This window comes from Haliotis rubra, unplaced genomic scaffold (genome assembly GCF_003918875.1).
Source record: "Haliotis rubra isolate DU_JTF1 unplaced genomic scaffold, ASM391887v1 Scf130, whole genome shotgun sequence".
NCBI lineage: Eukaryota > Metazoa > Mollusca > Gastropoda > Lepetellida > Haliotidae > Haliotis > Haliotis rubra.
In genome coordinates this window covers 1,882,762-1,897,157 of record NW_025765226.1, presented here as the reverse complement: position 1 = coordinate 1,897,157, position 14,396 = coordinate 1,882,762, and the positions used below count along the sequence as shown (strand labels likewise).

At 38.1% G+C, this 14,396-nt stretch overlaps 1 protein-coding gene across 1 annotated transcript; it reads left to right on the top strand.

Annotated features, from left to right (window-relative positions):
* The first annotated feature begins 1,137 nt into the window (after positions 1-1,137).
* LOC124267298 (excitatory amino acid transporter 1-like) lies at positions 1,138-13,087 on the top strand. Its single transcript, XM_046702218.1, has 8 exons — positions 1,138-1,322; positions 2,616-2,829; positions 3,733-3,938; positions 4,970-5,096; positions 5,664-5,897; positions 6,913-7,107; positions 10,933-11,067; positions 11,917-13,087. Exons 1-8 carry the CDS (start codon positions 1,274-1,276, stop codon positions 12,077-12,079), a joined length of 1,323 nt encoding a protein of 440 aa, XP_046558174.1. The 5' UTR covers positions 1,138-1,273; the 3' UTR covers positions 12,080-13,087.
* The last annotated feature ends 1,309 nt before the right edge of the window (positions 13,088-14,396 follow it).

Sequence of the window (14,396 nt, the reverse complement as noted above, 5' to 3'; positions counted from 1 at the left end):
GTAGGAACCGTCTGCAGTGGTCATCACTACATCGCTGTTTATTGTTACAATGTCATTTTCCTGATAAAACACGTGTATTGCAGTGTGCTTCAACAAACATTTTCCATTTCATCAAAGGTTTTGTTATTTTTATCTTATTGGAAGAAACACATCCTGTGTACTTTCTTTTGCACATCAGTTTACTTTCATTCAAAATGTGATCTGGGTCTAGTTATCTTAGCTGCGTTTAATAAGTGAACACCGAATCAAACTCTGGTCTATAATTTGACACGCCAGAGCTAATTAAAAATATGCATACCAAGACATGTAAAAACTGTAATTGTGTTGACAATTGTCTCGATCGTGTCTCGTCATACATCGTCGATTGGTTTGAAAGCTCATCTCCACATCACATGTGCAATGCCCACACAACCGTACTTAGGCTTTGCAAACAATATGTTCAACATGTAGATACGTTAATCAATAGGGACAAAACTCTTCTCAACCAAAAATGATATACGCAATATTATACAGTTATACATACGCAATATCATAGTTATACAGTACAGTATTAATATATATATATATATATATATATATATATATATATATATATATATATATATATATATATATATATATATATATATATATTGCATCTTGCAGATATGTGCACTTTTATATTCCATTAATGATTGTAGGTGACAGACAAACACAGCCTCGTACGCAGTCATGTCCAAGGTTTGTATACATACTTTCTTCATAGCAAAAATTAAGTGACACATGCGATAGTTAGCCACACTCGTAATATCACTGAGAAGACGTATCTTTAAAGTAAAATTGTCTGTTTGCAATTGCTTGTTTCCCGAATTGTTTTCCTGAATGTTAAGTTAAGTCAATATATAAACACAAGTAGAAATTATGAAATTGATAATTCTGTTATCAAACGATTACTCGTTCGAATATATTAAAATTCCCTTTTTTGTTATTTTACTTTGATGTTTTTGGCATTACTGAAAATATTTAACAGTTACGGTGGGAAAATGAAAACAAACCTGTTTGCCAGACATTTGCATTGCAAGGCCCAAAGGACAATTTTAATTGTAGCTAAACACGTTGAATTAATAAAAGTCATATGTTCCAGATACTGGCATGTCTTCGAAGGAATGTATTGCTGATAGCAAACCTCACTTCAGTTACTCTGGGTGTTACAATTGGACTGCTGTGTCGTCCTCTGAACCCCTCTCCTGATGCGGTCAGCCTCATCTCTTTTCCTGGGGAGATATTTTTCAGAATGTTGAAGATGCTTATTCTGCCCCTGATGGTGACAAGCCTTGTTACTGGTAATTGAATATTTCTTTTACTTTTTACATCTCCAACACCTCCACGTCATCCACCTGGGCGGTGGGGTAGCCAAGTGGTTAAAGAGTCCTCTTGTCATGCCGAAACCCCCGGTTCAATTCCCCACATTGGTCCAATGTGTGAAGCCCATTTCTGATGTCTCTTGCCATGATATTGCTGGAATACTGCTAAAATCAGCGAAAAACCATACTCACTCACTCACTCTCCCACCTAAAGAGGCATTCTAATTCTCAAATGTTTTTAATTTTCAATAGAATATGTCTTTTCGGATCATGCATCAGTTTCTTGTAGTTTGTGTCACTGTAAATAGAGTAACATCATGTTCACTAAAAAAGGGATGTGACTTCCCAATATAACCGCTCTTTAACCCAGTAAATATAAATCACCAATGCCTGAGATTAACCAGTCTTGCTGATTTCATTTGGTGATTAAAGCACAAAATCAGTGAAAAGGATATTATATATGAATCATCTTTTTGACTGGCATTTTAGAAGCTAATGAGTAAAAAGAAAAGTAGTTTACTTTATGGAAACAGTCTATACATGTATACTGCTGTCAAGCAAGAGACTTATAGACTAACAGGGATTAACAAAAACATCATGGTTGTATGCATGAAAATGATTAACAACAAAAAATGGATATTGGTAAATGATGCAGTAACAGGCGGAACAAAATAGTGACGTGATCGCTGGAGTGCTCTGCTCTGCTTTATGAGTTCATTGTAGGCAGATTGGATGAGATATCCTTGGTTTCTGTTGCTTGAGGGTTTGTGTCAGTGGATTTGCTCTACTTTTGCCAGTTGTATTTTTGTGCACTCCTGGAGTTTATTTATTATTTCTACATTGTCCCACCTGATGTTGTGGTCAGAACAGTTGATGATGTAGTAGAAAATGGCTGCTTTTTAGTCTGGTTGGTGGTACATGTTAAGTGTTCTGAGTCTGACATTTATTGTGTGTCATGATTAATAATGAATATCTACTCGGAACAACATACCGAAGGAAGTTTTTGATTGCCATATACTTTAATGCTTTCTGAATCAAATTCTGAATTAGCCACGGTCATGAATATAGTAACTCCATTCAAAGTTAAGGTTCAGAGACTTGAACTGTCAAAAAACAATGAAACTTATATATTATTGCATGAAAATCCTGTAGACCCTTTCATCATAAAATAGTTTTTTGAGGCTTCCATTTAGAAATGTTACAATCACAGTTCCCATATGGTTAGTTCTTATTCCTCACAACCAACGACCTTTTAAGCATTACTTTTGACAGGGCTAGCAAACCTTAATGGAAAGTCTGCAGGCAAGATCGGCCTGATCACCATCGGCTACTACATCTTCACCACCATCATTGCCATCCTCGTCGGCATCATCCTCGCCATCGCGATCAGGCCAGGTCATGTGATCAACAATCACGTCATCGCAGTCAAGTCTGTGGACGATACACCATCACAATCTGCTAAAGATGTGTTCCTGGATTTAGTAAGGTTGGCAAACTACTACTACTACTACTACTACTACTACTACTACTACTTCTGCAGCTGTTAGTATAGTATTTAATGAAATGCTGGCACCTGTAACAATGTCAGCTAAGAGTCATCAGGAGATCCCAAGGTCTGGTGCAATTCAGAAATGTGTCTGCTATAGCCCATATTTTGTTCACTGCCATTGTACAGTTGGCAGAATATATGTTGTGAAGAGTTGCGTCCCTCAGTCATGGCAGGATCCTCTGATCGTACTTTCAAATCCCATTTTGGCCTTATAATGTGCTGCATTTGTGGGTACAATAGCCGGTTTCAGAAAGTGATAAACATGTTTCTCTGGAGGTTCTTGTAAATGAGGCTGACACGCAGCTATTCAACTAAAATGCTACTGAAACCGAGTCACTCACTCACTCACTAATTACAACATCATTGCCTGGTCTGTAAAGCAGCATCAAGTTGTGTAGAATATTTCCTCTCAAATGACATATCCAACACTTGTGGAATTGATCTTTCCCCACATGGGCACAATGTGTGAAGCCCATTTCTGGTGTCCCCCGCCGTGATGTTGCTGGAATATTGCTAAAAGCGGCGTAAAACTAAACTCAGTCAGTCAGACAGTCAGTCAGTGGAATTGATCTTTTTACGAGGAACAAATATGCATATTTCTTTGACACCGAGCTATTGCTGAGAAAGATATTTATTTATTTCATGTCGAACAAAATTACGTCGGCCTGTAAAAAATCGCTTTGAGGCTGGATATTCAGTAATTGGAACGACCCAGGCCCAATGATCTCACGACACTCATAAATTGACAGGGACCCTATTCGAAACCGGAAGCCCCCCGGAATCAGTAACTAATTAAAGGCGCTGCGATCAAAAACACGACACCCGCCCTTTCTTTTCAAGGAATATCTTCCCCGACAACATAGTACAAGCAACATTCGAAATGAGTGGTACCATGTACGTGAAGAAGATGGACAAACAATCTCACAGGAACAATGTCATCCAAAATGATTTTGTCAATGGAAATCGGTCCAGCAATGATACAGATCCAAAACCAGATGGACCATGGACAGCAACGTCCGTTTACCGGCCAGGAACAAACGCCTTAGGTAAGGCAACACCCAGTCCTTCGTTAATAATTATTATAATAGAAAGGAAAGGAGGTTTTATTGGGTGAACGACGTAGCAGCAAGATCTAATGCTTCATGAACTAAAGCATTTGGCCATTGTCTCTGTCTATCAAAGACCTTTGTAGCCATTCTTTTGATGTGTGAGGAATAGAAGTGTTCAAATGCCTGTTGGTACAATAAGGGGACGTGATGTGAACTTACATAGCAACATCATCATCCAGTTGTATTACCAATAGGTCATAGGCATTTTGTATTTGCTGGAGGTGCCTGTTGGGATTTGGTAATACACAAGCCAAGTAAACAAAATAATGCGACATCATGTGAACGTACACAGCAACATCATCATATGTTACCAAGGGTATTATTATGTGCGTTTAATAACCGTATTATAACCGACGTTATACTGAGTTTCACCTCTCGAATCTTTCCATTTAAACGTCTTGGTACGAACATGTACATGTATAGGGGGTTATGCAGATAATACTAGGAGATAAAGGTATTTTGAAAAAGGTCGTTTTTCAACTTCCAAGAATGCAATTAACAATTGATATCGACACTGACTGTTACTTTTTATGCATTACACAGGAACTGCTGTGTGTGTTCAGGTGTGGGTTTTGGGTAGCTCTTTCTATCAACGTTATGCTTGCACTTTTCATTGGGTTTTTTATAAAACCTTGTCCACATTTTCCCAGTTCCTTTAATAACAGTCTTTGGATGGTACATAGGCATAACACCATGTTCTTCAACTGTTTTACCACACTGTGCACATGCTCAGACCTATTCAGGCTTCTTGACATATGTTCATGTTTCAGACAACCAGCATACATAAAGCGACCCTTTCATAATAACGTTGAGTATATCTAATAGAATCCTGGTCAGATGGTCATTGGTAACCTTTTTTTCTAAAGACTACTAATACAAGGGAGAAAAAGTCCCATGCCACATACCAGCATTTGATTCTCTTGTTTCCCTTTCGGCAATATGTATACCACATACCACTTTGCCTCCAGGTATATTATGTTACTCCGTAATTTTTGGAGTTATCCTCGGTCGACTTGGAGACAAGGGAAAGGTCGTTTTGCAGTTCTTCGTTACTCTAAACGATATAACCATCCGAATGGTATGGCTTGTGATGTGGTGAGTATAATCGTCCACAGTCAGGTATGAAATATACATATGTAAACAATTTCTTGACAGAGTAATCATAGCTACACATTACTGTCACTCTATTTCATCTCACTGGTCATATGCCCTTCTACACACGCGCGCACGCATGCACACGCACACATTCGGTTTCCATTTTTCTTATAACGTCACCTTATTGAAAGGTAAGGATTCTCCATTTTGTGTCCCTTCTGATGAGAGAATCATGGTCAAGCATGTTCTGCTTGACTGTGTGGACTTTTCAAACACAAGGGATAATTATTTCAGTGTGAAAACAGTCAGGGTTCTTATTAATAATGCAAATTTTCATTAAAATGTTTACTTTTTAAAAGAAATGGAATAATGTTTGTAAATATCTTAGATTTACATGCTGGTGTTACATCTATATCTGTGATCCACTATTTGTTTTTGCTGTCTTTCGTCCACATGTCTCTATATTCTGAGTTTATGTGTCATGGACCTGCTAAAGTACTGCCGATGTGACTAAAATTTTAATTCACTCACTCAATACACATTTATCTCTTGCGATATATGTTGCAGGTATTCACCAGTGGGGATAATGTTTCTGATAATAGGGAAGGTGTTATCTGTGGAGGATCTGATAAGCACGGCCCAACAGCTCGCAATGTATTTAACCACCATCATTGCTGGCGCCAGCCTCCATGGTCTGGCAGTCTTACCTCTGTTGTATGTTGCCTTAACCAAGAAGAACCCGTTCAGAATCATCAGAGGAATGACACAGGCGATCGTCACGGCTCTTGCAGTAGCATCCAGGTTAATAACTAAGACACTCTGTCATTTACAAAGCATTTTAAGGTAACGACCATTTGATGTGCTAGGTTAGGGCTTTGACTTGTTTGTTTTTAAAAAAATGCGAAAATGATGAAAACATAATTTGTCTTTAAACCATCTGTCCCGTATTTTAAATATTCTGTTCCAGAAAATGCTGGAAAACATAATTTCTTGAAAAGTTCTGTACATGTCACCAAACATGCTTTGTGTTCCAGGTGTAGCATGCCTCAGGAATATTACATTGTCTGTGCCTTAGACATTTACCTCTCTGCCCTCTGTTGCACTGTTTCAGATACCTCATTATCACATGTAAGGGATTAAGTTATACATGTACATAAAAATCAACAAGAAACAATAATCAAATTTTACAAGTAAACATTGCGAAATGATCTAGTCGTTATCAGTTTCGTAGTGCCATGATCATCTGGGGTAGCAAATGGCTCTCTTTCAGGCATATATGTATGCAGATATGTTTAAGTACCTTGAAGTGCTTAGTGGAGGAAAATACGCTGTATGTTCTTGTGAAAACCACGACCAAATGCAAAGTTTGCAAAAATGAAGTAATTCTAGATTTTTCTCTCAAATTCATCGGTGCTCCTTTTTAATAAAACTATAATTACTTGTTTCTGCAAGATTATATATTTTCAGAAGTGAAATTCTTATGATGAGAGCCGTTTCACTGGTTTTAACTGCTGTAGCATGAACGTTTTGGTTTCCTAGTTAAGAAATATATGGGTTAGTGGGGTAGCCTAGTGGTTAAAGCATTCGCTCATCACGCCGAAGGACCGGGTTCGATTCCCAACGTGTGTGCAATGTGTGAAGCCCATTTCTTGTGTCCCCCGCCGTGATATTGCTGGAATATTGCTAAAAGCGATGTAAAACCCAACTCACTCACTAAGACAAATATGCGGTATTTCCTACGAAATTTAGAGCGGATACTGACCTTTGAACAGATCTACGTGTATGTACATCCCATGGACATTATTTCGTCTTATAGTTCTGCCACACTGCCTGTAACTATCCAATGCTGCGAGGACAACCTGAAGATGAACAATGCCATCACTCGCTTCGTACTTCCACTTGGGGCAACGATGAACATGGACGGATCTGCACAGTTTTATGTGGTATCAGCAATCTACGTCGCCCAGATGCATGCGATATCCCTGAATTTCTTTGAGATGATTCTTCTGAGGTAAACTAGGAAACTTACAAATATTATAATAATAATAATAATAAGAAGAATAATAATAATGCTCAATCAGTTCGGGAGGTCGGGGTTTGATTAATGTGGAGGCTCTTCATGATAGAATTTTATTGTGTACTTTTGCACATATTTATTCGTCGGATGATCCTCTGGTGATGCGTGTCAAGACTCATGATGAAAGCAAGGAATTCCACAGCTATTTTAAGCGTGCCATGGTTGTTGGACAGAATCTGAAATTTGAGGTTGATTTTGTTGATGGCGATGTACTGCTGGACGGTATAGCGATTGAAGTCCTTCACCAAGTCTGCCCAGAGTCGGCCATGTGTGGAGAAGCTTTTTAAGAAACCACTGCATCGTGTATATATGCAGTGTGTGGAACAGAATAGCAATCCAACCGACTCCTTTGCCTGGATGAAGTCGGCTGGTTTAAAAAGTGAAACTGAGGGCTTCCTTTTTGCTGCTCAGGACCAGTCACTTCCCACTCGCAATCGCGTAAATGTGATTCTTAAAGAAAATATTAACATGAAATGCCGACTGTGAAATGAATTTACAGAGACTGTCCAACACCTTGTCAGGGCGTCATGGAACATGATGCTTTCAAACTTCTTTGGAATAGGCCCATATACAGCCTCAGAAGAATTCCTGCCAACAAACCCGACCTTGTCCTTTTTGATAAAGCCAATTTATATCATTGAATTTTCTGTCCGTTTTGACAGCAGCGTGATTGGCAAGATTCAGGAAACGCATGCTAAACATACGGATCTCGCCTTTGAAATGTCTCGCTTGCATGCCAAGTACACTGTCGTCAGGCTCCCCATCGTTCTCGGTGCCCTTGGTTTGGTACCTCCTGATCTCATAGCGCAGATCAGGAGAGTGCCCGGGTTCTCCACCGGGAGTACAGCCCTTCTGACACTGGATAATGCAGAAGGCTGCAGTGTTGGGGAGTCTACATATTCTGCGGAAAGTTCTTGGTGGGTTCGGCTAGGCAGCGTTTCCTGGGAGAAGTCCCATGGGCTGTCTGGGCTTTGTGTAGGGGGCCCTGAGCTGATGATGAGCCTTGCCAGCATGACTGTGCCAGGATCACCCGAACCCTCTCTGTTGCATTTTTCATCTAAATCTGTAAAACATAATAATGCTAATTTTTGCGCCTAGAATCCAACACAATGCTGTTCTCTGGCGTTTCATTATTACCCCGACGGAATTGTACGTTCAAAGCCGCTACAAAAGCGCTTCGCGGGATCGTATAGATCCGTACATCCGCTTCTCAGGTACCCATTTCAAACAGCTGGATGGACTGAGTGCAATATGGACTAAGTACCTTGCCCAGGGGCACAGCACAGTATGAGACCCAGGTCACAAATGTTTGGTGTCTCCACCGGGATTCGAACCCGGACCTTTGGCGTGAGAGGCCAGCATGCTAACCACTACACAACTGTGCTCCACATGGCTTGACCCTCGATGACAATTATTTCATAGATGATTTAAAGACATTGGTATATGTTGTCATATGTAAAGTTTTGAATATTCACATCATCTAATTGTCTTTGGAACTGGGAAGATAGATTTATGTTCTTTCAACGTTTTGGTAAAGTCATTTTCACTTTCTTGAGGTCTTCAGTATTTCTCCTATTCTCTCACATTGGTACACAAAGCAGTGATAGATGATTTTGATGAATTTACACTTGTGGTTTATAGTAGCTTCTACACAATATGACTTTTGTCACCAAAAGTACTTCCTATGAAAATGAAGAGCGGGGATACGTAGGATGTTGTGTTGCCATTAAAACCTCCGTGAATCTCTAATGCATGAAACAGGGTGTGACTCTCTGAATCTCACACAACACCAATTAATAATGATTAGTTTCCGAATTTCATCTAAAGTTGAGAAGGCCTGTGAAGTTATTTCAAATGACCAACATATGATCTCAGCTTTCTAACACAATAGTATTCTGTATAGCGCAGTAATTATCCTTTTTGTTCAACAAAATATTCAATTAAGGTTCCCACATATTTCAAATACTGTATTGCAAATAATACTAGTGTCATAAATCAAATTGTTTGCTCCGATACCACATCGTACTGCATGAAGATCTGACAAGTGGAGGATCTCTTATCTGGTCCCAAAACCGCATTAATACTGAGCGAGGCATGTATCCAATATATATCTGAGTCTGCATTTCGACACCGAACGTCCAGTTTCGAATGTAAATAAAAAATAATGTTATCTCGGTTCTAAACTCATTTGCATCTTCATCCAGAATGGGATGCAACTGTATTAACGGTGGTAAACAAATGAAACCATGACCATCGTGTAGAGGGGGCAGTATAGGTGCCCTCATGGTTCATGCAAACTCTTCTGTTGAGGGAATGTTATATAGAATACAAGAAGGGACATTGTCGGGTTGCCGCACTTGGAGTAATTTGACACTTTTTGCTTGTTTTTGTGTTGTCGACGACGCGACAGTGTCCCTTTAGGATACCATATGGATTGTCATAAAATCTTGAAGACCGGTATTATATTTGAATTAACGACCTGAGTTTAATTATATTGGAAGGGATGCACAAGGGATTCATCGTTGTTATATCAGGTTATTGACGGTGGTAAGGAAACACCGACAGGTATTATTGTTTCTTTGATTTGGAGTAATAACGTTTTTACGTGCACACCAAAAACATACAAGTTTGCCGACAAAATGATCGGGATACAAGTGCTAACTAGTTAAGATGATTTATTTTTTAACTATTTCTTTTCAAATTGTTATGTCATCCGAGTGTTAAGATGATTGTTGATGAAGCGCTAGGTACTACCACAAAGATATTTCATAGATTCAAACTTTCAAAGCACATTCCTAGATTCATGTACTATTCCTATCATTTGTAGGTATTGAGTACATTTGAAGGTATCGGAAAAATCCTATACAACCTACACTGATATTCAGCATTTAAAGAGTGATGTTTACCCAAAATGAATTGAAAATATGTTTTATTTGAAACCTACCGCATTTGGTAAACCTATAATGTTAATTTTCACCCCTTAAGCATATTTTTCGAATTTGGTTGTTAAGATGAGTGTTGATGAAAGCGCTAGGTACTACCACAAAGATATTTCAATGATTCAAACTGAACTTTCAGAGCACATTCCTAGATTCATGTAACATTCATAATTATCAATCTTGCAGACTGTGTACATTTGTAGGTATCGTAAAGGGCCTGTACAACCTGAATGATATTGCACTGACGTTCATCATTGAATTTGTTATGTTTACCCAAATGAATTTAAAATATTTTTTATATAAAACCTACCGCATTTAGCACGTCTATAGTGTTAATGTTCAACCCTTATTTCTGTATATTTCTTATGTCTACAGTGAAAATGAGAGTACTCTGAGCAATGCACTTCCAGGAATACCTCAACATATAGGCATAGTTATCCCGTAGGTTTTGGATATTTATAGGACTCCCACCTATACACTGTATGCTCGTTAGAGGCGACCTGCGGTGGTTAGGCTCGGTGATGAGGTTGATGACGTGTCAACGTAACATGACAGTTTGGAATCATTCTTGTTATTCACGGGTTTGGCTGTTACAGATTATTTGCAGGCGGTCATACATCAAGAATATGTGATCACAGCATTAATGAAAAAACAACAGTTGTGTTGCCCCTGAGGAGGTGTTAAAACATAACTATACGTTTTTTGTTACGTAGTTGCTCAAGCTTCCATTCATTTGCTCTAAGTATAAGAATAGTTCATGCATACATTTGGACATTGAAATCGGCCTCTAGAAATGCCTCATCAACACACCTTGTTTCAGTCTATGTGCAGTGTTGACAAGTGTTGGTGCTGCGGGAATCCCAAACACTGCTATAGCAGCATTAATGGTCGTCATGGCAGCTGCCGGTCTGCCAATTGAGAGCGTCTCTATCCTGATGGTGGTGGACTGGTTCCTGTGAGTATCACATAGCCGACTCCTTCACTTCCAAATAATTGTATCGAACGACTCAAAGCTATTACAAATATTAAAGAAGGGATCCCCATCTGAGATACTTTATTCAATTGATATACAGGCCACTGGTCCATTACAACATAGCTAAACCCATAATATAATTTTGTTGCACATGGGTGAACATGGTCTATTCTACTCGTACATGCATCAGTTTCGAAGTAAGCACCGATTTCTAAATTGACAGACATGGTTTATATACATAAGTACATCTTGTATTGTATCAGTCTTGAAACTAGATATTAGTACTGCAAATTGTTGCTTTGGCGGCCGTTGTGTATATTTACGGATCTGTGTTTCTGCCTTCTGTGTCCTAATAATGTACAGGTTTTTCTCTACTTCTCCACACTGACATACCTTACATAATCATTCAGAGTGTTTAGATCTTGCGTCCTACCATGTCCAGTCTCTAGCGGAAGAACACCGCACCGAAAATTTAGCAAACTGTTTGAATGAATTCCGGAAATTCTTTGGACTCGTTAAACTGGGATGGTTTTCTCCGAAGTAAACTATTTTAAGGGAGGGTTTAAGAAGTAAATAAAACCCGTGCTATATTATAGACAGTGTGTAAATGACACTTTTCCTCTGAGAAAAGAATATCGTGAAGACACGTTTCTCTTAGCAATATCTGTAGGACGGGAGTCTGTAAAGTACATACTATCTGAAAAATAACACAAATCTGTGAGGGAAGAATCGTCAAGAACCCTCACGCCTTCTTCTGAAACACATTTACAACTCAAACAACAGCATCTACAGATTTACATACCCTAATTTCATGCATCATATACTCAACAGGGGCCGGGTGCGCACAGTCGTAAACATCATCGGGGATTGCTTGACAGCCGCCATATTGGATCACTTCTTTCCACAAGCCGACGTTGACGTTGAAGTTGAGATGGGACCAGAAATATCCCTCTGTACCTCTACCGATGAACATAACAGGACAGAAATAGTGTAATATGTCTTTCCTGCTTAGCGGGTATTGACGTCTAATTCTGCGACGATTGTGTATGGTTTAAAGAGCAAATTTACGCGGAATTGAAAGTGTTTGTCTTGCACTTTTTCAACATAAAAAGTGTTTTTCAAGTAGTTTCATATCCAAAACAGTATAAATATCACAAGTAAATAATACATTTTGGCATTATATCGAATTATATTCTGCACATTTACCAAGAGTTCTATGCTCATAAAAACCACCATGGCTTATGCTCCTTGCAATATGTTGTCATTGTGCTAAATGAGAAAGAATCATAAGATCTTATTAGATCCAATTCACGTGGTGCAGCTACAGGTGTATGGTTATTTTTTCTCAATGTGCAGCCTACCGTTTTAACTCTCATGGTGTACCGATCAGTGATAAAACATTATTATTTCTGCAATACCATATTGTATAACATTCAGGTTTGAGTCTGTCTTCTTTGAAACAGTATCTCATGGTGTATCGATCAGTGTTACAACACTATTAAATATGAAATACCACATTGTATAACATTCTATTTGAGTCTGTCTTCTTTGAAACAGTATCTTCTTTCAACAAATCATAATCGTACGTGCACAAGTTTATCCTTGTCATTGGTGAAATGTGCCAGAAGTTTAAATTTGCTACTTTTCTACATAAACCGTAAAATATATGTCCCTCCTCTTTCATATCCAAATACATCACCAATATAAATGCACTTCGCAGTTTTGAAATTCAGTTTTGTATATCATCCACTCATACTTCGGAAATCTCGCCATTTTGACAAAATACTAAATCACCTTCCATGGCATTTCGGCGTAATTGTGTGCTTTAATCTAATATCGAATATTTACTGGGAAAATTGAAAAATGAAAATCTAATATTACTGTGGTCACGGGTATTCGTTGTTGTGATCTTTGTAGCTTCGTATTTAACACGTAGACCATCACTTTTACAAACCATAATTGTACTATGTTGATGTGACAGTTTGTAATATGATATATTATAATTAAAATAAAATATATATATATATATATATATATATATATATATATATATATATTATATAACCTGAAACGTTACGGCTTTGTAGATCATTGAAAAGAAAATAGGCTAGGTCTAATCAAAACAATGAAAACACATTAACACACATTAACACATATCAACCGCTCTTAAATATATTCAAAAACACCGTAAACATACACAATATATAATCTTTTCTGACTCTCTTTCATGTCTTCAGGCTATTAAAAATCTTTATTGTAAACATCCACTTTTAATTGAAATTATTGAATTATATAATGAACTTTTGTTGGTTACCCAGCCACGTTGGTATTTCTGGGAACACAATGGCTGAACACATCTGTGACACTACTTATCATTCCATATTGCAAAGCTTTGATTAGATCGTATATCCGTGATATCCGCACCCAAGTAGGTATCAATAAATTACATCAAATAAAACCAACTATCGGTTACACCTATACTAGGTTGTCAGTCCAGATTTGAAGAGCTCATTATGCGACGATGTCGCATTGGCCATACGCGATATACAGTTGTACTTATTAAAAGGTGAAGATACTTCTTTTGTATCCCTTGTGATGTGAGCCGCCATGTTGGATCACTTCTTTCCACAGGTTGACGTTGACGATGACGTTGAGATATATTGAGAAATATTGCTTTGTACCTGTCCCTAATACAACAACGATAACACTATATAACCTCATTACAAAAGAATACCAAGTCTTAACTATCCCCTGAAAGAGATTATGTTGGTGTATAGGGCAAACTAATGGCAAATTCCAAATTATTTCTTACAAATATTAGAATTCTTTTATGTTTCCACAGACAACTGATACTCCAATCTCAAACCCACCTATACAATTGTAACTCAGGATCTCTGAATTTCGCACTACATTTGCTACAAATGTTCACAGACCATATTACAAAAAATCGAGAGCAAAATCATTAACGCTTGAAACAAGTTGTACCAATGCATGAACCTGGAGCTTGCATATTAAGAAGTGAACTATATAATATCTCAACTCTACATATACCATGGCTTGATTGTCCGTCTGGCTGGTTGTTTTGACGTTTTCAACGTTTGACACCATACCCAGGTGAGACACAGCGCCAATATTTATGTTACCCAACCATCCCTGATATAACATCGATGACACTATAGAATCTCATTACGAAAGAATACCAAGTCTTAACTATCCTCAGAAAGAGATAATGTTTGAGTATAGGGCAAAATAGTTGCTAATGATCCTTGAAAAATAGTGATGACACCGATGTTTTGCGAAAAGCGTGGGCA